The 27,940-nt window shown below is 38.6% G+C and overlaps 1 protein-coding gene across 1 annotated transcript in view; it reads left to right on the top strand.

Annotated features, from left to right (window-relative positions):
• Positions 1 to 7,193: 7,193 nt before the first annotated feature.
• The window catches only part of GPR158 (G protein-coupled receptor 158), a 420,917-nt gene continuing 400,170 nt past the window's right edge, over positions 7,194 to 27,940 (top strand). The window contains exon 1 of the mRNA XM_015066303.3: positions 7,194 to 8,143. Coding sequence (XP_014921789.2) covers positions 7,251 to 8,143 — 893 coding nt within the window. The 5' untranslated portion in view covers positions 7,194 to 7,250. The remainder of the gene's footprint in view (positions 8,144 to 27,940) is intronic.

The following is a 27,940-nucleotide window of genomic DNA, read 5'->3' on the forward strand; positions in this document are numbered from 1 at the left end:
TCACCATACCACGTTATTATAATATTATTGATTATATTCCTCATGCTGTGCCTTTTATTCTTGTGACTTACTCATTCCATAAATGGAAGCCCGTGTCTTCCACTCGCCTTCATCCATTTTGTCCAGTGTCCACTCCCGTTCCTTCTGGCAACCATCAGTTCGTTCTCCGAATTTGCAGGTATGGTTCTGCTTTTTGCTAAACTTGTTCTTTCTAAGTGTGTTTGGGTTTACAAGTTTCTGCTCTTTCATAGTGAGGAATTGCCATTTATTAGTGTCTCCTATGTGTACATAATGTGCACTGACTGCAGACATGGTCCAGGACACTTGAAGTTCCCAACTTTCAAAAACTCCTGTATTAAGATGGAGAGCCAAGTCCTACACTGATCATGAAGTAAACGTCCGTTACGCCCGAGGTAATGTGCTGATGAAAAAGATATCATGAACTGTAACAACAAACACATACATACGGTATGAGGAGTTTCCCTCCAAGAAGAGAAGCAGACAAAATTGAGCAAACACCAAATAATCCATTTCCCATCTCTTCCTATCCAAAATGTTCCTTTTTCAGTAAATTTTATTTCAAAATCTTGGGTTGTTCTTATTTCTTAATGAGAAAGGGAGCCAGTCCTTGTATTAAAGAGGGTTGGGCTTTCAATAATTTGGTGTGCTTTTTTGAAATGCTGCATTAGTCCTTTCCAGCACTGCTGAATGTCAGGTCAGGGACATGGAAAGCCATTTAAGGAAATTCTTTGCCTTAGCACACTCGGGATTTTCCCACATAAATGCCAATTCCTGGTGTTTTCTTCCTTTGTGGTCAGAAAGTTCTTCAGGTGTCTTTAGGTTTACAGAACCATTGTGTATGTGTGTGTGTGGGGGGGGGGGGATTGGGAGTCAAAGCCCAAGTGACTCCGTAGATGATACTATTTAGCAGTACTTAAAAAAGATGCCCTTTATTGGGAAGGCAAGAACAGCCCAAGTCACAACTTTATAGTGAAAATCAGAGGAGATGGCTCTTGAAAGAGCAGGAGTGTTTTTAGAAATGATGCTGACAAGGAGTAAGAGTTTTAAGGGTAAACTGGAGGCAGACGAGAATAAACTGCTAAGTAAAAAACATAAACATCTTGGGTAAACTTTCTAAGTTGGAAATAGAAAACCAGAGAGTTTTTTTTTCCCCAAGCAGATTTCAGGCATTTTTTTCAGCCATTGATGTTGACTTTCTTCTTTTTCCATGTGAAATATATGGAATGAGTGTAAGCATATAGACGTGACAGATTATAATGATGAAAAGCATGACACAGAGCAGTGGTTCTCAAAGAGTTGTTCCTCACCAGTATCAGCATCACCTGGGAACTTGTTAGCTACCACAGGGAATGCAAATTCTCAGGTCCTACTTTAGACCTACTGAATTAGCAATTTTATGGGGTATGGCCACGGATTTGTGCTTTGACAAAAGCTCTCCAGGTGGATCTAATGCATATCAACGTTTGAGAACCACTGGTATAGGGATTAAGAGTATGATATCTGGGGCCAGATGGCTGTATTTCTTAGGGCAATTCATTTTTTTGTTGGTTTGTTTCCCATCTGTAAAATGGTAACAGTACCAAACTCAGTGCGGCAATGAAGACTAAAGGAGCTAATCTTAGGACAATCTTTAGGACAATGCCTGGCTACAGTAGGAGCTGTATAAATGTTTAGATGACAGTAATGATGATATTGATGTTAACAAAAAGATTACTCTTTATAGGTATTATTTTCATTGTTATTCATAGGCTACACTTCATAATTTATACAAGGCTTTGTGTTTACCAGGACATCTTCTGTCCTAATGTCTTAGAGTTACTTTTCATGGCTCAAGGCAGTATTTCTCAGCATGTTCTTTGTGGACCATTTGCAACAAAATCACCTGTGGTGCTTATTAAAATGCAGATTCTCAAGTTCTACCCAGACCCACAGAGATATTCAGAATCCTCTAGTGATACTTCTACATCCAGAAATTTCAAAACTACTGCTCTTGGGTAACAAATACTATGATCTTCATATTGAAAGTGGGCGTATGAGACACAGGGATAGCATATGCTTAGGGAAATCCAGAATCTCAGGAAGATTAGGAATAAGAACTGAGTATCTGATTTTGTGTTCTATCAACAAACTGTGCTGTCCCTTTGTTGTTTCATTTGCTCTATCAGGGATTTGACTGGGGTTGTGCCATTTTGTTTACTAAGATTCGTCATTATTTCACCTAAAAATAACATTTACCTTGTAAATCTGGAACTATTAAGAACGATGAGTTCCTGGAAAATATACCTAGACCATTATCTGCTATTCAGCCACAAATGTTCCAGTTGTGGATATATCTAATACATCACTTTTATGGTACAAATGAAGCAAAAGGGTTCAGAGAGGTTGAGGAAATTGTCAAAAGTCATGTGACTGGACAATGGCAGAGCCGAGAGTAGATTTTGGTTTCCCAACTGCCAATTCAGTGTCCATTCACCATATTCCACTGTCCTAATACTGGCTGATTTCAATGATTTAAAGCAGCACTTAAAATTTTAAAAATAACTCTACCTGTACTGCTCATATAAAATCTGGTCTCAGCAGTTTTTGACCTCCTTTAATTTCTTTCATTTAAAGATATGCAAACATCACATCTTCTTTTTTATAATAGTGACACATCAATCATTACGACTAATACCTCATAACTCCATTGCACATTGCTTTTTTATCAGAGCAAATTTCACTGTTCTAAAGCAATTAGATTGACTTCTTCGACTGTGATGATAAAGCTTTGGGCCTTTTCATACAAGGCTTACACGTCTTGTATGCACCATTCTATTACAGTCCAGTTTCTGTGCAGTGTCAATATGTATTTAGACAACTTCATTCTTACTTTTGAGACCTACAGGGGTATTTGTCTATATCTACAAATTATGATCATGTAATTTGTGTGTGTGGGGGGGGAATGCTATTCATGCCATAATCACCTGAATATTTTATAAAATGATTTTTTTGTCTCAATTGTTTATACTTTTCATATCATATATGAACTTTAGGTTATTGTAGTTATTTTCTTCTAGTACTCCTTCCTGTTAAGGATAGAATGTTGGTAGTCTTAGTGTACTCATAGATTACACCCTGTACCTGAGGTAAGATTCTTTCTATCTTATTTTTAGCTAGCTCACTACTACCTACCACCTAGTTAACTATTCCTCATTTTTGAGATCTCAGCTCAAGTATTACCTTCTCCCAGAAGTCTCTTGTTTCTTTATCTCTTTATATAGAAGCTTCCCACCCCCACACCCTGCAGTTTTTATCACTTCAGTGTTTATTTCTTCATGGCAGTTATAACTATATATAATTTTTAAACTTATTTGTTTGTTTTTTTAATTTCCTCTCTCTCTACCCACTTGACTGTAAGGTCCATGGGTCCATTGTGCAGAAGATGTGTTTATTTTCCCCAGTAGTGAGCCTAATGCCTGATACATAGTAAAGGTTCAATCAACGTTTATAGAGTGAATGATATGTCTTTGTGAGTTGGTGTGGAATTTTGTAATCTGTTTAGAGGCATGAGTATGTGTTAAATCTTGGTCTTTTATAAAAAACTTCTTTTGGATTCTTTCCTTCATCGATGGACAATGACATTGATGAAGGGTTGTCTGCTACTCAGTTACCTTAAATCTAGACCTATGAAACGGACCAGGCCTCCTAGAACTAGGCTTTCTAGAGCATTCAAGATCACAATGCCTATCTTCTTGAGCTTGCACTCTATGGTTGCCTCTGGTCACAGGTGGTTATTGAGCTTTGGAAATATGGTTAGTGTGAAATGCCATGTGTTGTGAGTGTGAAACATACACCGGATCTGGAATATTTAGTATAAAAATGTAGGGGTACCTGGGTGGCTCAGTTAAGCGTCCAACTTCGACTCAGGTCATGATCTCACGATTTGTGAGTTTGAGCCCCATGTCAGGCTCTGTGCTGACAGCTCAGAGCTTGGTACCTGCTTTGGATTCTGTGTCTCCTTTTCTGTCTGCCCTTCCCCTGCTCACGCTCTGTCTCTCTCTGTCTCCCTCAAAAATCAATAAAAACATTGAAAAGCTGTTTTTAAAAAATTTACAATATCTCGCTAATAATTGTTTTATTGTTTGCTTATTGAAATAATATTTTGTATATATTGGGCTAAATAAAATATATTATTAAAATTATTTTTCTTTTTTTTTCTTTTTACTTTTTAAATGTGCTACTGGAACATTTAAGATTACATATATGAATCACATTTGTGGCTCACATTACATTTCTATTTTGGCAGTGCTGTTCTAAACCCAACTAGTCCACATCAGTTATGAGGCAATATAGCCTGAAGATGAGCCACTGAAGGGAATGCTAAAATTGCAAGGGCTTCTCATAGTTTGCTCTGCTCCTGGCAGACATAAGCTAGGGAAGGGCTGTACCTCTGGAGAGTGGCTCAGATACCATTTAGTACTCCCTCAGTGTTAAGTCATGAAGCCTGGATACAATTTGTGTCCTAAGACACAGAACTTTAAAGGTCTTGCCAGTGACCATAAATCTTGCTTAGGTGAATGCTAGTACCAGAACCAAAACCTTTTAGTTACGTTCAGTCATTGAATTACTTATAGAAGGACCTACTAATAAAATTTTAACTTCTTTTTTAAATGCCATGCTGGACAATTTTAATGAACTGTTAACAAATTATGTATGTTTTCTAAAAACATCGGTTAGTGAGGAAATTACATTTCAGTCCCTAGCTGGTTAAATAGATAGAAAATCATATTGTATATTCTGATAAATTAGACAAACAGAAATTCCTTCTGTTATTATTGCCACATATGCTATAGTAGAGCATTAAACTGAGATGACCTTTATTTAGCAAAGGAGCATATACTGCGAAGAAAAATTTAAACAAAAAGTCGGCTGTGAACATGAAATTTACTTGTAAATAAGTATAGATCCAGTAACAGTTTTTTGCATATGCGTAAAAACTCACTTGGAGACCATGTGCTGTAATTTGGCAAACTCATTGCTAAGTCTCATTCCAAAAGTCTACATCACTGACATATCGGGCAGACTTTACTTCTTAAGTAATTAGCTTTGTCATCATGACCCTCTGGTTTATTCATTAATTTAGCAAATATTTAGTGGGAGCCTACTATGTACCAGGCATTTCCGTGTATTCTAGATGTTCAAGATACTACAGTGACCAATACAGACAACCTTTTTCTCTTTGGAACTTACATTTCACTGCTTGGATATTTTCTCACTAGGGAGAATGAAATGAAGTGGTAAAGTAAATCTAAGCAGTGCTACCTCAGAATGCCACCAGTGACATTTTGTTGGTTGGGAAGTGAAGTGAATTTGGGATTTTCTATTCGTGTTTGTCTTGGGGAATTTGAAAACAGAGGTGCCAATGAAAACTGGAGGTGCACACAGCCTTATATATTCAGTACTAATTAGCATTTTCAGACTATCAGAAGACATTTTTATTTATTTATTTTTATTTTTTTAATATATGAAATTTATTGTCAAATTGGTTTCCATACAACACCCAGTGCTCATCCCAAACAGAAGACATTTTTAAGGTTTCAGATAAAATGATTAGACTGTGTTAAGAGATTTCTCAATAACTGGGGGGGGGGGGCTTGGCATATTATTCAGCTTATTGTTATTATACATATTTTACTCTGTGGGTCTTCTTTCTTCTGCTGGGATATCCCAATCTATAGTTCACTGGATGTCTTAGTTCTTAGATCCATTAATTCTAGAAGCTCCCAGTCAGAACAACTTCCCTTCTCATTCAACACTGACTCCCTCATTCTCATTCTCTCACAGTCTGAGTCTCACCCCCTTGTACATACCTCTCCCTTCCACATTTTCACTTGCATACACTTTCACAGACTCCCCTTCATCCTGGCTCCCTTTCAGGCAGAGGCTCCTTAAATACAGCTTTTTTTTTTTTTTTTTCTTAAAGCTCAGCCGGTAGATGTCTCCATTACTCCCTCATTGCTAAGACCTCCGCAAGTAGGTTTTAATAATTTCTTTAGCCGACAATAAGGAGGAGGATTTGATAATTTGCCCAAAATGAGCAGATGCTCAGGAGGACACGTCTCCATCCTACGTCCTTCCCCTTCGATTTAAGTCAAAAATGAAAACTCCTCTCTCCCTCTTTTCCAGGCAAAAGAAAAGGCCGATTTAACTAAGCAGCAAGACGCCAACACCTTCCTCCTCAGTACGTCCAAGTTTCCTTCGCTCTGAGCCACAAACGCTCCGCTTCTCTCTTCATTCCCGCCCACCCCACCCCCACCCCCTCGGGTTTCCGAGTCATCAGGCAACGGGAGTGGGTGAAAGGACTCGGTGCTGCTGCATCCCGAGCCACCGCCTCCTCCTGCGCCTCCTCTGAGCCGCCTCGGGTTCAGCACTGGACAGCTCCCGCCCCAGCCCAACAAATGGCAGTCGGCTGATTGACACAGGAGTCGACCAAACAGAGAACAAGACGGCTTGAAGCCGCCCTTCAAGGGTTTGGTTGAGGCCAAGCTGCCTCTTTAAACCGGCTTTTCTCCAGAGCAGGGGAGACAGGAGTGTGGTTTGTGGCCAAACCTAAGGGCTCCAGTTAACCAGCTTCCTGGTCCTATAAACTCCACAGAGACTAACGTCCTAAAAGAAATCTTTGCTCTTCGGGACTCGGTCCTGCGCTGGCGGTGCGGGTCTGTGTGCGCGCACTCCGCGCCTCGCGGCGAAGCGAACGAGGAGGAGCCAGTGCCGGGAGGCGGGAACGACCTGCCACGGGTGAGATGATGGAGCAGCGTCTTTGGCGGCCGCGGCGCCAGCAGCAGCAGCAGCAGCAGCAGCAGCAGCAGCAGCAGCAGCTCTTGAACACACCTCAATGAGAGCGACAGTGGAAGCTGCTGAGCAGAAAGACGTAAGCAGGCTAACTATAGCCGCCGGGAGAGAGAGGGGATGTAACCTGTTCTGCTCAAGGCTGTGAGGTGCGTAATCCCGAGCCGACCCGTTATCGAGCGGGTGCAGCCAGCGTTGCCACAGGTGATTTGATTTCCTGTGACGGTAGCTTAGCCAGCCGGGACAATTCCAAAACATTCTTATTTTAAAGTCCTTTTCGGCCACCTGGAGAAGGGGGACGACTCCTAGGAAAAGTCTTACTGTTGATAAATTGACGACCAAAATTTAAAAAGTGTCTCCTCCCGTCACCTCCTCTCCTCTCTGCGAAGCAGATTGGAACCATGGCTTATCCCTTACTCTTCTGCCTCCTGCTCGCTCATCTGGGATTGGGAACTGCTAGCGCCAGCCGCGACCCTCCGGGACGGCTGGATCCCCCTAGAGAGAGAACCCTGAGGCTGAAGCAGCACGCCCAGCAGCCGGCTCGAGCCTCTGCCTCGGATTCCTCGGCTCCCTGGAGCCGCTCCACCGACGGCACCATCTTGGCGCAGAAACTCGCCGAGGAGGTGCCCATGGACGTGGCCTCTTACCTCTACAGCGGGGACTCCCACGAGCTGAAGCGAGCCAACTGCTCCAGCCGCTACGAGTTGGCGGGCCTGCCGGGGAAGTCGTCAGCCCTAGCCAGCTCCCATCCCTCCTTGCACGGGGCACTGGACACGCTGACACACGCCACTAACTTCCTCAACATGATGCTGCAGAGCAATAAGTCGCGGGAGCAGAACTTGCAGGACGACCTGGAGTGGTACCAGGCACTGGTGCGGAGTCTCCTGGAGGGCGAGCCCAGCATTTCCCGGGCAGCCATCACCTTCAGCACCGAGTCGCTGTCCGCGCCGGCCCCGCAGGTTTTCCTCCAGGCCACCCGCGAAGAGAGTCGCATCCTGCTCCAGGACCTGTCCTCCTCGGCACACCACCTGGCCAACGCCACGCTGGAGACCGAGTGGTTCCACGGCCTGCGGCGCAAGTGGAGGACCCACTTACACCGCCGCGGCTCCAATCAGGGGCCCCGGAGCCTGGGCCATAGCTGGCGGCGCAGGGACGGGCTTGGCGGGGACAAGAGCCATGTCAAGTGGTCTCCACCTTATCTGGAGTGCGAGAACGGGAGTTACAAACCCGGGTGGCTGGTCACTCTCTCCGCTGCTTTCTACGGGTTGCAGCCTAACCTGGTCCCGGAATTCAGGTAGGGAGGGGGGAAAAAGCAAAAGCAAAGTCTTCCTTCCGGTGTCTCATGTGGGGAAGGAACACTTGGCTGTGACTCTTAACGCCTCCCTCCCACCCCTCCCAGCGGAGACCCAGACTGAGGGACACCTATCGCGGGCGCCTGTGCTTAGGGACAAGAAGCGCCCTAGGTTTGTCAGTTCAGTGAAAGCTTCTCTCAGATCAGTTTCCCTGCAAGGGGCAGGGGACTGGGGAGCATTTGTCAGAGTTGAGAGAAATCTCGGGGGATGCCCTGTGGTTCATTTCAACCCACGGGAGAGCAGGGAGGGTATTTCCCTTTCTGGGGTGATCGGAGGGAAGCTGGAGAGCTCGGGTGTGCCGGTGAGGCACAGAGTGGCCAGCATTGGATGAGGAAGAAAAAGGAACAGGAGGAAGACAGAGTTCCTCGGTTCTGCCACTTAGGGGTAGCCTCTGCCTGCTTTCTCTGTGCGAGGTTCAGGATACCCGTCTGCTGTTAGTTACCAGAGTATATCCCCTCCGCAGTTTTATCCCTTCAGCAGTGAGTCAGTCTCAGCAGCATAGTTGTCTCCAGGATCCACTTTGCAGTTTGATCAGTGTGCTCCTTCTACCCACCTCTCTCCTCCCCCTAGTCTCCCTTCCTTGGTCCCCTCTTTGTCCTGTTCTCTGTGTCAGGCATACCTGAGGGTTCTCTAGTCCTTCACATACTCATACACTTTATAAATGAACTGGATTGAGCTATCTTAGGGAGGAAGGGATTAGTTCTGACTGAATTCACTCAGGGAGCTTGGAGGAAATTTAATAACAGTTTTTCTCTATTTCCTGTCTAAAGGTATAGCATTTGTGGGGAGATGAGAATTTGCAAAACAGCGGGGGTAACTTCTGCCCTGGGAAGTACCTGACCTTTCTGCTGAGGAACTTCTAAGAACTAGCACTTAAGAATCAATGTGAGGAAGGAACAGAAAGGGAAGAGTAAAAATTCCAAAGAGAGCCTTGGAGAGAGCCACAGATTGACTGGGATCCTCCCCGATTTCCATGTTGGGAGGTTCTGGCAAGAAGGTCTTGGGCATTGAGGTTGCTTCTGTATTTTTTAGGAACTTAGGCAAAAGTGAGAAACCTCTGTGTGCGAGTGCCCTGATGCTCTGTTTGGCACAACAAGGACAGGATGCTGACCTGGGGAAAGATACCAGGCTGAGTCCTGGGTGGGCAAAAGGGGAAATCAGAAAGCTTGTCTTGGCAGTGTCACGTCCTGCTGAATGAACCCCAATGAGTTGTTTAACCTCTCTGGGCCTCAGCTACTTAACTACCAAATGAAGGAGTTGAAGTAGATGGTCTCCAGGGAGCCATCCAGTTATAAAATTCTGTAGCTTTTTGGTGCAGCAATACTTGAGAATATATATACAGATAGCACCCCCCCCCCGCCATGTGACTACATTAAATGTGTGTGTGTGTGTGTGTGTGTGTGGTGTGTGTGTGTGTGTGTGTGGGTACACGCACATGCATGTGTTTCTGTCTCTCTTAAAGATCTTGTCTTAAGCCAGAGTAACTCTTTCCTACTTTTAGGATAATCTTATTTCCTCCTGATTTCTGCAGGATCCTATTAGTAAGAGCTGAGCACAGCTTTGAGTCTTTGCCATAATGTTTGCTAGAAGAGGAAAGATCAGCAGATGCCATTCACTGCCAGAAAATTGTCTGTGGCCTTCAGATAAGTCTTTTTAGGGAGTCCCAGTACCCAGGATCGATCTTTCTTTTTTTCTTTCTTTTTCTTTTTCTCTTTCTTTCTTTCTTTCTTTCTTTCTTTCTTTCTTTCTTTCTTTCTTTCTTTCTTTCTTTCATCTATCATCATCATCTATTTACCTATCTGTAATGTTTACTTTCTGTCAGATTTTCTATCTATCTATCTACCTACCTACCTACCTACCTACCTATCATCTATTGTCATCATCTATTTACCTATCTATAACGTTTACTTTCTGTCAGATTCTGTGGTAACTGCTTCACATGCATTATCTTGATTAATTTTCATGACCCTATGAATTAGGTTTTATTATTTTTTTAGTTTTTAGTTCATTTAGTTTTATTTTACAGAAAAAGTAACCTGAAGCGGGAGAGGTTAAGCTTTTTTCCTGAGCTCCCACAGCAGGTAAGTAGTACAGCTAGGATCTGAGCCCTTTTCATACTTTTAACCACTATGTTAAACTCTGTTTTATGAAGGTATTCTAAGAATGCTGCATATAATAGAGCTGCTACACAAAAATATATGTATTTTCAAAGGTCAGATGTGGGTCTAGGGGGATAGCCATTCATTTTCAGAATCATTTCTCTTAAGGCTCAGAAAGCATGAGTCACCTAAATAAACTCAGTGCCTTCTGCCAGCTAAGATGAAAAGCTGAGAACACAAAGGGTCTGAGATTGTGAGGGCTCACACACCCCCTACCTATTTTTTTGGACTACATTCAGAAAATTGTTTCCTCTGGCTAAGTTTCTTTAAGTGCTTTCACAGTCATCAATGGTATTCTTTAGCCAAGGCACAAAGCCAGGCCATTTAGTATTTGGCTCTCTACGAAGCTGGTTCATCCTGGCAGCATGTATGAAGAGCAGAATAAGTGCACTCCTGAAGTGCCTTTGCTCGATGTCTTGCACCCCTTAAATGCACAAGATGTTAATTATAGGAACTAGAAGAAATCTTCTAAAGACCAGATGGACCCTCCTGTTGTTTCATAGATAAATAGCACTAAAAAGGTGAAGTGACTTGTCCAAAAATCACAAATCAATAGAGTAATGACAGAACCAGGATCCAGGTCTTCTGCTTCTGGTTTACACTATACTTGATATTTATGTACCTAAATCCTATTTCTGTGGCTCTCTTAACCCCTGCATACAACGCATGCTGGGGGACATAGTTTACTCTTCATCATCTTTTAGGACAAAAAAAATTGGCTCATAGAACACAGCTGTTGATTTAAAAAAATATAGTGTTCATTTCACACATTTGAGATACTATTTAAATGGGCCTTTTCTGTCTCTTTCTAAAAGGCAAAGTGTTTTCTTTTTCTTTTTTGTTTTTGGTGGTGGTGTTTTATGGTATACAATATGCATTCTACATTCTGTAATACAGGTGAATAATATTGTACAGACATGTTTACAGGGTAAACCTCAAACAAATTTTTGGACAGCCATGATTAAGAGCTCTACACATGAGTTAAAATGTATTTTGAACGTCCACAATGTTATTTGCCAAAAACCTCATCTGTAATGGAAAATCCATTGATAAAAATTTTCTTATGGAAGAGGAAAGGAAGAAAAATGTGGTTAAAATTTCCATTTAAGATAAGTTAGTATTTTCTCAGATCTTGCATGTAATAGTCAAACGTTTAAACATTTTACTTTTAGAGGATTAAATCCCAAACATGAAATTCAAAAGTAATGTGAGAACATGGTTAACCACCTTCTTATATTAATGTTTATCATTATAAAATACCTCTCCGAGTAAATTTTATTCCCCTCTGCTTCAGAATGACACAAGTATCTTAAGTTTAAAAGCCTGGCTTAAGACTCACATGGGAAGAGAACTTTGTTGCTCATTTCTTTTTTTTTCAAAAAATGGCATTGGTTGCTTTAACCAAATGTCTCTTGGGTCTTTTGTTCCATAGTGTAAACATTTTAGTTCTCATGTTCCGTCTCAGCAAAAGAGGGAGTAATAATTTAAGATATATCCTCAGTTGTTTATATTTATTACATTAGGTTTGTGATGCCTTTGTAGAGTTTTCCTTAAAGTTAACTCTTTGGTTTTGCATAATAATTTTTCATCGAGGAACTGGAAGTGCTAAGGAGTTGGATCCCATTATGCTGAAATCATAGACATCTTCCCAGTGGCACTTTGTACTGTTCAGTGCTTAGGATGGATATAAGGTGTTGAATTTATATTAAGGTAAAGGAACCTTGGGAACTAATTATTTTTTGATGAGCTAAAAGAGACTTAAGAATTCACTTGGTTTCTTTCATCTTCTCAATTTGCAATGGAGGCAACAAGACCCAAAGGGCCAAAGGAACTTGCTAGAGTGGCACAGCTCTTTTGTGGTAGGTTAGAATTCGTGGGAACAAATAATATTTAGCACCTACTGTATGTCAGAGGCTTTATATATGCCATGGCATGTAATTGTGTTTTCAGCTAGTGGCAACTTCAGGCAAGGTGAGCAACCTGCCCAAGGGAACACAGCTAGTAAATTAGGGAGCCCAAATCAAGTTTAGGTCTATCTAGCTATGGAGCTCATACTGTCTTTCCGCCATCCTATACTGTTATCTCTTGTTTACCAACTTTATTTTCACCTTGTTACTTAAAAATATAACATAGTAATGACTTGAAATAATATATTTGGCCCAAATAAGTCAAACACACTTATTACTTTTAGGCCAACCACACAACCAAGTATGTCGTATAGTAAGAAGAGTATTAGACTTGACAGAACTTTGCCTCAAGTCCCAGTTTTGTCTCTGACTGGCAGTATTACCTGTCTGGAGATCAGCTTCTTCATAATTAAAATGTGGGAATGGAGTTTATGCTATCCAAATATCTTTATAACTCTGTTTTCTATGTATTCTTAACTGGTCTATCCAAATCGTCAACAAGTAGGCTCTGGAAACAGGAATAATACACGTAAGTGCGGTACCTTGTGGAAATGATATTGCTGGGGAAGTAACATGCAGAGGACGAGGAAACCATGTGAATGTCAGACTTGATGTTGATAAAAAAAAAAGCAATAGGGCAATGAAGGAAAGATCACAATAGTGTGGAAACCCCTTTTTATAAACTAACGCAGCAAACGTTGATGTCACTGATTTGCTGACTCCTGAGGGATCACTTCACTCTTTCCTTTACATCCTATACGCATATACCTCCATCAGTGATTCTGGTACAGATCTCTGCATTCAACTAGAGAGGGAAGTTCACAGTATAAAAGAAATGACCATCTTGCTCCAAGCTAGACATATCTTACATCCCTCTTGTGGGTAATGATAGTGGTGAAAAGAGGTTGCCTGTAGACAGCAGAGATGCCTACCTGGGTTACATATCAAAGAGTTTTTGGATGAACTTCTGCCATTGAGGTTTTTCAGTCTCAATTATTTCATCTGTAAGCTGTGAATAGTAAAGTACATCTCCTTTGGGATTCTGTAGTGACTAAGTGAAGAATTGTGATCATACAGGAAGTTCAGTAAATATTTTGTAATGTAACTTCTGGCTTCCCAAGTACTTCCCTCAGAGATAAACTTTCTTAGTTTAGCTGACTTAAAAGTCATGTGGTTAATAGTTTACAATTTATATGATGGCTTAGTTTCATCCCTCATTATTGTGAACACTTGTAATGACAGTGGATCAGGATAGAAATATGGGCCTTGGAGACAGAAGATACTGGCATCTTCTGGGTGGTGTTTGACTCATTGTGTTACCATGGGCAGTAGTTGCCTTTCTAATTTTCAGTTTCTTCATCTATAAATTGAGGGGGTTGGTTTAGGTGACATGTAGGACTCCTTACAACCCTGAAAGTCTATGATTATGTACATAATTAAACATGTTACTTTAACTTTTGAAGTTTTATTTGATTAGAATGCTGAAAACTGTTAATCCATTTTCATTTAAATGAAGATCATGTTCATATATGTTCAATGTATGTTTTTATCATAGTCATTTATTTATTAGAGAAAGCCCTCTTGATGTATACTGAGTTAAATATATATACTAATGGAAATGAGAGCTTTCTTTCTTTCTTTATTTTGAATACCATTTCAAAATAAGAAGCATGATCTGAGCTTCCAGATCTTTTTTTGAATGTTTATTTACTTTTGAGAAAGAGAGACAGACACAGCACGAGCAGTGGAGGGGCCAGGAGAGAGGGAGGCACAGAATTGGAAGCAGGCTCCAGGCTCTGAGCTGTCAGCACAGAGCCTGATGCGGGGCTCAAACTCACAAACCATGAGATCATGACCTGAGCCAAAGTTGGACACTCAACCGACTGACCCACCCAAGCACCCCCTGAATTTCCAGATCTTGAAAGACCCCCTGAATATACTTAAAGTCAACATGAAGCTATTTTGCAATTTTTTTAATGTTTATTTATTTTTGAGACAGAGAGAGACAGAGCATGAGCAGGGGAGGGGCGGAGAGAGAGAGACACACACACAGAATACAAAGCAGGCTCCAGGCTCTGAGCTGTCAGCACAGAGCCTGATGTGGGGCTTGAACTCATGGACCGTGAGACTATGACCTGAGCTGAAGCCAGAAGCTTAACTGACTGAGCCACCCAGGCGCTCCTATTTTGCAAATTTCTAAATCAAGGGCATCAGTATGCCTGTGTAACTTCCCTCAAGATAACTAATGTTTAGGTTGAAGCTCCTTACCTACCCACTCTTAATAACAACTCATTTTCAATTTACTTCTGTAGTTGGCTTTAAAATGTAAAGAAAAGGGCTATTTATTGTGGTGCAGCAGTGACACAGTGTTACTTGCCATTTTCTAGAACACGCATTTGGAAGCAGAAATGGGATTTCTGAGACTGCTAAATAAATAACAAGAGTATATGCCTGCCCTCTGGAGAGGGAACTGATGCCCTCCCTAGCTGATTTTATAGCCTCAACTGCGAGATAAGTCAAATTTTACTTTCAATTTAAGAAAGGCAGCAGTTTGGTGTTCATTGTTCAGGGTTTTATGGCTACCTTTTTCCAACCTGCACTGTGTTTTATGATTATATTGTAACATACTGGGATGCCGAGAAGTATGCTGTTGACGTTAGTTTGCACTTGGTTGGTACAGAAGCATTAGTGCCTTGTTTGTTTTCTCCCTTCAGTTCTGGACTGGTATTTACAGGGTTATTTTAGCAGACTTACTAAAATAGTACACTGGGATTTTGATAACTTTGGCAGCTTCATGGCCACTATGCACAAACAGGCAGCACACTGGTACCGGGGCTATGCTCAGAGTGTTTGCAGCCGACAATGTTATTAGGCTCTTGTCCACAGCTTTGGCATATGTACCAGGGAGCGGGGGGTGAGGGCAGCTTGTTCTCCTGGTCTGTCAGCCTTATTTGCTTCTCAGCTGTTAGTAAAAAAAAAAAATTCTATGTGCAACTTCTACTTTATCTGGGCATTTACTCATCCCACAAGTCTTTCTTACTTCAGGGAAGAAAACATAAAAATATTTGGGTGGATAGGTTGTTTTATGAAATACTTCTTCAGTTAAAAGACCTCTGTTTTCTACAATACCAAACTTAGTATAGGAGCCATGACTTTCTTTTTTGTATCAAAGCATATTATAGTGTCTCAAAGCAATTGCAGGATACATCTAGTTTCATCTAGGTAGAATTTATAGGAAACACAAAATTCGTTTAAGTGATCTGACCCCAAGATCATTTTTCCCAAACAAAAATCTTGTTACCTACCTTTTTGTCAAAGAAGGAAGTCTGTCTCTCTTGCTCTCTCTCTCTCTCTCTCTCTCGTACATGGTTAACAATTACTTCTAATTAATTTAAATACATATAATATCTGTTCTAACTTTCCCAGTTAAAAACTGTAACTACAACAAGACAATGTAGAATTAAAAAATATCTGTCCAGTTATCAAAAGTACCCAGTGCATCTATAACTTAAAAGGAAACTTCGAATTACATAAGATTTTGGTTTATTTCTTTAACCTAGCTTTCTTCCACTTATGTGTTTTGTCCCATGGGTATGCCTTTTTACATTACTATGGAAGAACTTTTATAGAGTAATATGACACATAGCTTTTATCTGAGAAAGAGGAAAAGGTAATTCAGTATAGAATAATATGTTTTATCAATTCTCAGATGTATTTCTTCCTGATTTTGATGTCTTTTAACTGAGATCTGTCTTATGATTGAGAGCATATCATTTTCAATTGGCATACATTTCCTTTTAATGGTACACAATGCTGCATATTTCAATTAATGGTATCTTATATTTGATGAATATATGCCTGCCATGGGGCTCGAACTCATGAACTGGGAGATCATGACCTGAGCTGAAGTCATATGATCAACCAACTGAGCCACCCAGGCTCCCCTCTTTTTTCTCTTTTTTAAAGATTTTTTTTTTTTTTTGCTTTTCAAATTTTTATTTAAATTCCAGTTAGTGAACATACAGTGCAATATTGGTTTCAGGAGTAGAATTCAGTGATTTATCACTTCCATACAACATCCAGTGCTCATCACAAGTACCCTCCTTAGTACTCATCACCCATCTAGTCAATCCTCCACCCACATCCTTCCATCAACCCTCAGTTTGTTCTCTATCTTTAAGAGTCTTTTATGGTTTGTTTCCCTCTCTCTGTTTTCTTCCTCCTTTCCCACATGGTCATCTGTTTTGTTTCTTAAATTCTACATATGAGTAAAATCATATGGTATTTGTCTTTCTCTGACTTATTTCATTTAACATAATATATTCCAGCTCCACCCAATTTTCCATTGCAAATGGAAAATTTTTCATTCTTTTTGATGGTTGAGTAATGTTCTGTTGTATATATATACCACATCTTCTTTATCCATTCATTAGTTGATGGACATTTGAACTCTTTCCATAGTTTGGCTATTATTGATACTACTGCTATAAACATCAGGATGCATGTACCCCTTCAAATCTGTATTTTTGTATTCTTTGGGTAAATACCTAGGAGTGCAATTGCTGGATCATAGGGTAGTTCTATTTTTAACCTCCATACTGTTTTCCAGTTTGCATTCCCACCAACAGTGCAAGAGGGTTCCCCTCTCTCTTCATTTTCACCAACCCTGTTGTTCCTTGTGTTATTAATTTTAACCATTCTGACAGGTGTGAGGCAGTATCTCATCATGGTTTTGATTTATATTTTCCTGAAGATGAGTGATGTTGAGCATCTTTTCATGTGTCTGTTAGGCAACTGTATGTCTTCTTTGGAAAAATGTCTATTCATGTCTTCTGCTCATTTCTTAAATGGATTATTTGTTTTTTAGGTGTTGAGTTTGATGAGTTCTTTGTGGATTTTTGGATACTAACCCTTTATCAGATATGCCATTTGCGAATATAAAGATTTTATTTCTAATTAATCCCTACACCCAATATGGGGCTTGAACTCACATATGTGAGATTAAGAGTTACATGCTCTACTGGCTGAGGCAGACAGATACCCCCACAGTCCTTTTAATGTATGTGAAATATACAAAACATTGGGCCAGAAGTGGCAGAAACTTTTGTTTTCAGATTAGATTATCAAAGGATTATCAAAATCTTTCCCACACCATCTGTTGAAGGATTTCACTCACACTGTGGGAAAATGCCTAGGACAGTGAGAATAAAAGACCACTTGTAGGGGTGCCTGGGTGGCTCAATCAGTTAAACAACTGACTCTTGATTTCAGCTCAGGTCATGATCTCACAGTTTGCTTTCACAGTGCGGCGCCTGCTTGGGATCTCAGGCTTTGCTCTGACAGTGGGGGGTCTGCTTGGGATTCTCTTTCTCCCTCTCTCTAAAAATAAATAGGCTTTTTTAAAAAAGACCACTTATGGACCAAAAACAGGAGGAAATAGATCTTTCTTTTTTAAAGGGCTTAGAGGTTTTACGGCGTAAATAAAAACTTCATGGTGTAGCCACATAACTAGTTTCAGTGGGTGAGATTTAAATGGAATTGTGGAGTTAAGTGTTTTTTCTTTTTCTTCTTTTTTTGTCTAGTCAGCTGCCTGAATGAAGAGTTTGGATTTCCCTTATTTGATGCCTCATACCACTGCACAGAGCAGGGTTTCTCATACTAGGCTTTATTGACATTTTGGGCCAGATCACCTTTTGTTGTGAGGGCTGTCTTGTTTAAGATGTGTAGTAGCACCTCTGGCCTCTACTTACTAGATGCTGGTAGCAACCTCGTGGACCTCCTAGACATCAAAAATGTGTACAAACATTGCCAAATATCTCCTTGGGGGCAAAATGCCCATGTTTGAAAGCTGCTGGTGTAGAGAGAACTCATATAAATATTCTCTTCTGGGGCTATTTCAAGGGTTCTGTATGTATATGTATGTGTATGTGTTCGTGAATGAGTCTGACAGATCACATTTCTATTTATTTATTTATTTTCTTACTTGTTTGGAACATAATATCATTTCATATATAGAACCTGATATGAGTGAGGACTGGAAAATTTTCATCAATCAATGTAATATTAATTTACATTTTTACATCATCAGGGCTCAAAAAGAACAACTTGGCAAATTATTTGTAGAATTTGTTACTAATACGGCTTTATTATTCTCATGGTTAAGTGTTTTATATCTAAGGTTTATCCATAAAGGATGCATTTTGAAAAGAAAACGTGTGTGTGGGTGGTGGGGTCATTCTTTAAAGAAGCAAATTTTAGTCGGTGTCCTGACAAAGCTTCTTTTTGAAGAATTAGAATTTTAGAAGTAAAAAGGATTTTAGAGATAATATAACCCAATTTATAGTTACTTTTACGAGTGAGGAAATTGACACCCAGGGAAGTGACCATCACTTGCATTAGTTATGGCTGCAGTGAACTTGTAATTTAACATAGGCACGAATAAAAACACCCAGAGTCATCAAATAAAGGTTAACTTATTTATATTCATTATTCACTGATTTCAAACATGGCTGGGCATCAGGATCATCTGGAAAGCCTAATAATATGTTCCTTGGCCCTCCCCAGACCCTGTGAATAAGATAATCTGAGGATAGGTTAAGAAGTCTATATTAAAACAAAGTCTTTGTAATTCAGAGGCAACTGATCCTTAAGCACCAACTTGGAAAAAGGCAAAAAGCGTTTAATAAGGTTGTAACATATATAATCCATTTCCCAAGATTTTAAGAATAAAAATTAAAAATTGTAGATGCTTAGCACCTTCAGCTTTAGTTATCCAAAGGATTTGGATACAGGCCATTCTGAATACCTGAAGCAATTCAATATTGTGAACGATCCTATTGGTAGGGGTAGAATGAATAGCAGGTTCTTCATGAAGGCAGAGACATCACAGGTACTGAGCCTTGGAATATGGGCCACAGAGTAGTGTGCTGTATCTCCCTCTCTTTATTTTGGGTTCTTTTTCTCACTGTTAAGATAGGGGCTATCATGAAAACAGCTGTTTCTGGTCTCTTTATATAAAAGTCCTATTTCCCCAACCAGTTCTACATGGCCTTCGCATGCAAGAACCACATTTTATGACTTCCCATATTCAGTCCCTCTTGAAATCACCTTGCATTGTTTCAGGGAGGCGGTATGGAATAGTGTCTAGGAGGAAGGGTTTTAGGATTATAAATGTATACTTGAATCCATGAGCTTTCACTTTTGCTTACCATGTGACACTGGGCAAGTTACTCAACTCTTTCCATGTCTTTATCTTGAAAGGTTATAGAGTACCTCTCATGGTTGTAAAGAGTAAACAGTCATATATACTATGTATATATATATATATATATATATATATATGTATATATATGGTTTATATATACATATAGTATATATATGGTTTATATATATAGTATATATATGGTTTATATATATTTTATATATATTTAGTTTAGCATAATGTGTGGAATGTAGTATTTTTTAAAAACAACATTATAGAGTATATAACATGTGTCTGGCTAGGACTATAGATGCTGGGGATATAATAATGAAAATAACATGGATTTTTTTTGTGGGGGTGGGGGGAGATAGATGATAAATAAGAAAAATAAATATAATAAATAATTCTTGATAGGAACAAGTGATATAAAGTTATAAATAGGATAATGAGATAAAGAATAGCTGAGAGGCAGGGTGGGCTGCATTAAATAGGATGGTCAGGAAAGACCATTGAGTTAAGAAATGAAGGATGAGAAGGAGACAGGCATGGAACAAGTTGAGGTAATCATGATCTAAATAGGAAATAGCAAGAACAAAGGTCTTGAGACAAGAATGAGCTTCAAATGGTCTAAGAATAGAAAGAAAGTGTTATTAGAATGTACTGAGAGGTGGGTAATGACATAGAAGATGAGTGTAATATATGCAGAAGGTGTTCAATAAATGGCTAAGATACTGTGGTAATATAGAAACATATTAAGTGCTTTAAACATTTCTACCCCTTAGCAATCTGTAAATTGTGGATGAATCTACACTGTTTTCCTTTGGATGGTTTGGTTGTAATGTTATCTTATTTTGTTGCTTTTTTCTCTTTCCTCCTTTTACTCTTGGCCTTCTTGCCATTGCCTCCCTTAGATCTGGAAGTTTGAGTTTTCCAGTCTCTCTGATGAGATTTCAGTAAAAAAATAAGCTATTTCTTTATATATATATATATATATATATATATATATATATATATATATAATTTTTTAAAGTTTATTTTGAGAGAGAGGGAGAGTGAGTGAGTGTGTGTGTGTGTGTGTGTGTGTGTGTGTAAACGGGGGAGGGGCAGAGAGAGAGGGAGAGAGAGAAACCCAAGCAGGCTCTGTCAGCACTGAGCCTGACATGGGGCTCTGTCTCATGAACCCATGAGATCATGACCTGAGCCGAAACCAAGAGTCAGATGCTTAACCAACTGAGCCACCCAGGTGCCCCAAGAATAAGCTATTTCTAGTTGCTCCATTCTCAAATGTGAATGAACAAATTGGAATTTGAGAGGCAAAGGAGGTAGAAATAAAAAATCCAAAATTTCTTGCAAAAATAAGCTGGGTGCTTTTCTTGCTCCCTGGCTCAAACCTGTACATAAAGCCTTTTCCAGACACAGACAGCAGAATAAGGGCAGAGACACAGCAGGTTAACTCCTGGGCGAAGCATCTTTTTCTTCACCAGCATGCCTGGAATGACGTCCTGCAGATCCCTGACTTCTCTCAAGCTGGTAGCTGGCAGGTCTTGTCATTTGGCATTTCCTGACATACTTTGTTGTCCTTTATGGTGAGGTCTCAGATGTAGAGGTCAGGGGCTGCCTGTGAGAGGCACAAGGCATAGAAGTGAGATTGGAAGAGTCAGAAGAGAGACCACAAATATTTGGACATGAATTTGGAGGTAGACTTTGCATTATGGGAAGTATAGGTAGGAGTGTATCTCTAATGAGCATTAACAATGAAAATCTGTTTTATGGGTTTTAGGAAATAAAATAATCATCATTACCTTCTCTAACATGACAAATGTGGAATTTAATCTATTGGTTACCTTGCTTTTTGCACACATAAATTTTAAATAATATCTTATATGGTTTACTTTTCTTTCTCTGTCTTCCTACTTCTCTTGCTATTCCAGTATTTTTAGATAATTAAAGATGGTAGAATTTATAACCTGTCACTGCAGTAAGAAAAAAATAATAACCATAAAAAGCCAAAACCCTCTGTGCTTTGTCTATTGATTGCCTCTAAGAAATGAAACTTGAATAACTGAATCCGTGCATTTTCAGAATGTTCCAAATTCCAAGAACTAATGGATTCTCTCTCTCTAGATCAGTTGCTCGAAACCCTGCTACCTTTAGTTTGCAAGTGTCTGCAAGGAGACTTCACATACTGCTCCACACCTTTGGAATTGGCTTCTGCCTTTCTTTTTCTTGTTAAAGAAAGAAAAAGGAACCATATATTTTACTTATCTCTAATATCATCTAACTTCTTAACCAATCATACTATTTCTTTAAAAAGTTTCACATTGTTTTGAAGCCATTCTTGTTAGAGTCTCATGTTTTCTGCAGAATAACTATCATGGAAAATCTTTTCGAATTACTGAAAATTTGAATTCAACTGTGTGTTGGACGCAGGTTCTGTTATTTCTAGAATTTTTATTTTTTCATCTCCTGGAGCACAATTTCAAATACTTTCTAAGTATTTCAGGTACTTTCTAAATAAAATTTCTAAGTCTTCCCATGTCTGAAAACATGTCTTAGCTCATGATTGATTGTCAGAATATGGAATTATAGGTGCAAAGTCATTTCAGCCTCAGAATTTTAAAGACATTGTTTTTAGCATTTATTGATGGTGGTAAAACATTTTTGATATTAACCTGATTTATTACACTTTTGTAGGTAATTGTTTCTTGTCTCCCCATGGAAACTTTTAAGGTCTTTTCTTTTTCCTTGGGGTTCTGAATATTCATGATGATGTGCTTAGATGTGATTCTTTTTATTCATCAACCATACCACTTAGTTGGCCCTTTTAGACTTTTCCACTCAGAAATTTTCTTTTGTGATGGCTTAAAATTACTTTCTCCTATCCATTTTCTCTTTCTGGAACTCCTAACAGTTAGGTATTTGACCTTCTGAGTTGATCTCTGTATTTCTTAACTTTTTTCTCATTTTTCCATGTTTTTCTTTTTACTTTCCCTTCTAGGAGATTTTATTTTTTCTTCCTTTTTAGTAAATTTATTTTCATTTGTCAATCTCTTTTAATTTCTACAAACTCTTTCTTGCTCTGATTGTTCTTCATAATTGTATGATCATTTTCTTAAATTTCTTTGAGAAAATTAAAATACCTATTAAATTGTCTTCTGTTGCCTGAGTTACTGTTGTTTGTTCCTGGCTTAGTTGTTTTGCTTTTTCATACCACTTCGTCTCCTTTATGCTACCAGTTCATCTCAAATGTGATCCTTAGTCATCGGTTTTATGATTGAAGGGCTCAGTTAATTTACATGGCTAGATGACACGGAGCCTTCTCAGATGTGTAGGTCTAGTTTCTCAGTAGAACTCTCCCTTGATCGTGAGACTTCATTTTCTTTAGGGTGCCTGAGAAGGAAGTTGGAAGTCTCTGGGCCACCCTAGACCTTTACTCTAGGAGAACTAATAACCAAGTTTAGAAACTTTAGCTCTTCCCAGGCATTTTTTTTCCATCTCTTTACGGAATCGTTCTTGGGTTTCAGTTTGGGAATACATTCCATTACAGCACACAAAGGAGGATAACTTGTGTGACTGTTTAGAAGGAAGTCCTTCAATTCATTATCTTGATGTCTGCCTCATTTTCTACTTCTACTCTTGAAACCAATTGACTTTGAGTTTAAAATCTTTTTGAAAAGTCTGTTGGAAGAGACTCCATATCCAACTGCCATTACAATTGGATATAGAGGGATGAGGTAGAGAAATATATGCTCAACTCACCAACTTGAACAAGAGCTCAAACTTGGGTCTTCTGACCAGTCTTCCTACACTTATACCAAGGATATGGATATCATATACAGCCCTTTTCCTTATTAGGTATGTCTCCTTAGGCAACCCATTTCATCTCTTTTTGTCCCAGATTTCTTAACTATTATCTAGGGGAAATGATGTTGATAATACATAGTTGTAACATAAACTGGGGAAATAATATCAATCACATACAGTTTCAGTGAGAACGCTTTAAGGTTGTCTAGCATAATGTCTGACAGTTAACGAGTACCTAATAAACGATAACTTAAAACATAGGGTTCAAAGCATCCAGGTAAACTCTATATTTAGTTCACATCTTGGGTTCCTAACCAGGGTGGCTTATTTTACTTTCAATGGGAAAATTTTTTATCTACTTTATGGCCTTATTTACTGCTATTATTTCTGGATTAGAAGTAGCCTTTAGAGTAAACACACACACACACACACACACACACACACACACACACAAACTGTGCAGATCATCATCTGGGTAATCTGACCTGAACATCTGAATAAGAATCAACAGAAAAAAAAAGAGAAATTTAGTAATTTAAGAAATGATTAATACAAAGATATTTTCATTTAGATATTGCAGCCAAACACTAACATAAATGGCACTTTTAATTAAGTCAACAGGAAACTGAAGGTATGAGATCATTATTTTATATTTTAAGACATAAATTAAACATTTATTTTCCATGACAGATATACTTTGTCATTTTTTCCTTCCTAGACATTAAAAAAGTATGACTTTCAACATATTATGTAACTTGCCTGAACCTTATTTTCCTCATCTATAAAACGAGAGGATACTTCCTCTTTTATAGGATTGTTATTTGGAAAAAATGGGTCAATATAGGGGATCTCTTTGTACTGGGCCCCCTGAAAAGGGATTGTTATGCCCCATTCAGAAATAGTCATATCCAAAGAGTTGATACAAGGAACACTGTGGATGTGTTTGATAAAATAAATTGTCCTCTTGTTATTTAGAATTGAAATAAAATGAAGCTCAAAACAATCCCAGCGAAGGAAAACCACAAATGAAACATTAGTCAGCGACCTCTATAAAAGTGGCAGACTCAAAATGTATTTTTCAGAAAGAAAAATGCTATTAACAAATTCTGAACCCTAGCAATTTGAAGAGATATGCTGTACTTAAGTTTGAAAAAAAATATCTCCTTGAGGAGCCTCAAAATGCAAAGATTGTATATGTGGATGGAAAATAGATGTTTCTCCTGATTGACCTTACTTCATTTTGTATTTATTGGTTCTTTCTCTTTTTTTAAAATCACACTTGAGTTATTTTTTTTTTCACACAAAATGTACAGATCTTCCCAAGGAAGGTGTGACCTGATTGCCAAAAAACCTTCCAAGAACAAGAAGCCAGACAGATGGAAGACGTTTGTCACTATGTAAAGTTTTGGCAAGCTTCCTCTGGACGTGTCTGCTGCAAAGTAGCATGGGGGAGGAGAACATTTCCTTGCTTTGAGACAGACTCTTGTCAAATTTTCTAGATGTTTTAGAGGGCATCAGATTATGTTCTTGGTTCTTTTGTATTTCTTGTACTTATATGCTTGAATTAAATGATACAGATGCTGGGTGCTTTTCTGAGGATATTTTCTGAGGATGAGATGCCTCAAGTGAAGAAACTACACAAAGCTTACTTAAGTCACTGAAACATGAATGTAGACTCTTCTACAGTTAGATGGAAAAAGAAAGAAAATAGCTCTTCTTCCCCTTTAAAAAAAGTCTTTTCACTTTTCCTTGATCGCATCCCATTTATGAGATATGCTCTTCTCTTCATATGCTACTTGTGTGCAAATAATTTTAATTAAATACTTGCTATATAGCTCATTGTTTTGCTTACTTTTTATTCACCCAACTCTTTAAAAAAAACAACTTTTTTTTAGGGGCACCTGGGTGGCTCAGTTGTTTGAGTATCTGACTTCAGCTCCATCCATGATAGGTTTGAGCCCCATGTCGGGCTCTGTGCTGACAGCTTCAGAATCTGTGTCTCTCTCTCTGCCCCTCCCCCACTCACACTCTGTCTCTCTTTCTTTCAAAAATAAATATTTAAAAAAGCCCTTTTTTAAACGTTTATTATTGAGAGAGAGAGAGAGAGAGAGGGAGAGGGAGAGAGAGAGAGAGAGGGAGAGAGAGAGGCAGAAAGTGGGGGAGGGGCAGAGAGAGAGAGGGAGACATAGAATCTGAAGCAGGCTCCAGACTCTGACCTGTCAGCACAGCTGTCTCGCACCCACAAAACGCGAGATGGTGACCTGAGCTGAAGTTGAACGTTTAACTGGCTGAACCACCCAGGCACCCCCCACAACTCTGTTTTAAAAATCTCTCCATGTTGCTATATATATAACCAGTCCATTTCTCTATTGCAATATGGTACTGTATTGCTGCATAGCGTGTAGAAACTGTCCAGTCCCAGGGATGGGCACCCAGACTGTCTTCAATTCCCTGAAATTACAATAACACTGCAATAAGCTTAAATACCCCTTTATAGATTTAAGTGAGAATTTCTTTGAAAGATAAATCCAAGAGCAGGATTTCTGGGTTACAGAGAGGAGTGAACATATTTTACAAAATATTGTAAGATTGTTCTCTCGACAGGCTGCATCAGTCTACATACTCACCACTAGAGCATAAGGGATCCTACAGCTTTATGTTACTGCCAACACTTGGTGTTGTGCAACTTTCTAATTTTTTGGCCAGTTTAATGAATCCAAAGTGACATCTCACTACTGTTTTAATTTACATTTCTCTGATTACTAATGAGCTTAAGCATCTCTTCATGTGCACATTGTAAGTCTGTTGGGTTTACTTTTCTGTAAAATGCTTGTTTATATCCTTTGCCTTGACTTAAAAAGAACATCTTAAAAAGTTTCTACTTTTATATATTTTTGATATATAGGAATCATAATAGGAAAATATTTCCTTGCCAATTTTGTACATTGTAATATCACCCAGTCTGTCACCTTTCAGTTACCTTTTCCCTTGAACAGAATTTTCAAAAATTTCTGATGTTATTTTCTTAAAATTTTGCCTTACAGGCTATGCTTTTGGGTTTAAGAAAGCTTTCAATACCTCGTCACAAGAATATTCTTTTATGTTATCAACCACTAACTTTAAAGGTTTACTTTTCACAGTCAGGTTTTGAACATCTGGAGTTACCTTTGCACATGGTTAGGTAGGTATCCAGGTATTATTTTTGTTCATTCAGTGAGCCAGATTCCCAACGTTATCATCTTTATCATACATGTAAATGCCTTATATGCATATGTATGTTTCTGAATTCTCTATTTTGTTACACTGTTTCTCATGTCTGTTTTTCTGTTAATACTAAGTTTTATTGCCATGGTAGGGCAGTATGTCTTAATACTTGCTTGGGCAAGGCCTACCTCTTTTCTTTTCACAACTTACTTTTATTATTCTACTTCAGGTAAGTTATCAAGTTTTTCAAAATTCTGTATAGAATTTTAGTGGTTCTGCATTAAATTTATAGCTGCATTTGATGAGAATTTACATTTTTAATATAGTAAATTATTCCTTCTTAGAGCATGGGCTCTCTCTCAATTTATTAAGATCATCTATTTTGTCTTTCATTAGAGCTTCAAAGTTTCTCCATAGAGGTTTTGTGTATTCTTGATTAAGTTACCTACTACAGAATTTATGGGTTCTGTTGCTATTTTAAATGGCATCTTTTTAGGTATAATTTTTTGGTGCAGATTTTGGTATAGATAAATGCTATTGATTTTTGTACATTGATCTGGTGTCCATTAATCTTGCTGCACTTTTTTATTATTCTCATATTTGTCTGTTGACTTATTGTCGGATAAATGATCCTCTACAAATAATGATGGTTTAATCTCATCTGAACTTTACATATCATTTTTTTTCTTTATAGAATTAGTTGTGACTTTCAGTACTATATTAAACAGCATCAGAGATAGTAAGCATTCTTGACTTAAAGGGAACATCTTAAAAAGTTTCTCCTTTAATTATTTTTGATAGAAGCAAGCTTTATCAAGTTAAGAAAGTGTCCTCCTATTTCTAGTTCATCATTAAAGAAAATTGGGTGGTAGAACTTTGGAAAATGCTTTTTTACCTTGATTAAAATAATCATATAATTATTCTTATTTCTTCTATTAATGCTGTGAATTTCATTGATATATTTTCTTTCTTCTTCTTTTTTTGGTCTTTTAAGTTTTTATTTTAATTTGTTAGTTAACACACAATGTTATATTAGTTTCAGGTGTACAATACAGTGGTTCAACAATTCTATACATCACCCAATGCTCATTACAAGTGTACTCCTTAATCCTCATCACCCATTTAACTCATCCCTCCCACCCACTCCCCTCTGCTAAGCATCAGTTTGTTCTCTATAGTTAAAAGTCTATTTCTTGATTTGTCTCTTTTTTCCCCTTCTGCTTATTTGTTTTGTTTCTTAAATTCCACATGAATGAAATCAGGTGGTATGTCTTTCTCTGACATGCTTATTATTATTATATTCCTAATTCCATCCATGTTGTTGCAAATGACAGGATTTCATTCTTTTTTATGACTAATATTATATATGATTGTATTTTATATAATATACATAATATATTGCACCAACAGTGCAAGAGGGTTCCCTTTTCTTCACATCCTCACCAATACCTGTTGTTTCCTGTG

This window comes from Acinonyx jubatus, chromosome B4, assembly GCF_027475565.1.
Source record: "Acinonyx jubatus isolate Ajub_Pintada_27869175 chromosome B4, VMU_Ajub_asm_v1.0, whole genome shotgun sequence".
Lineage (NCBI taxonomy): Eukaryota > Metazoa > Chordata > Mammalia > Carnivora > Felidae > Acinonyx > Acinonyx jubatus.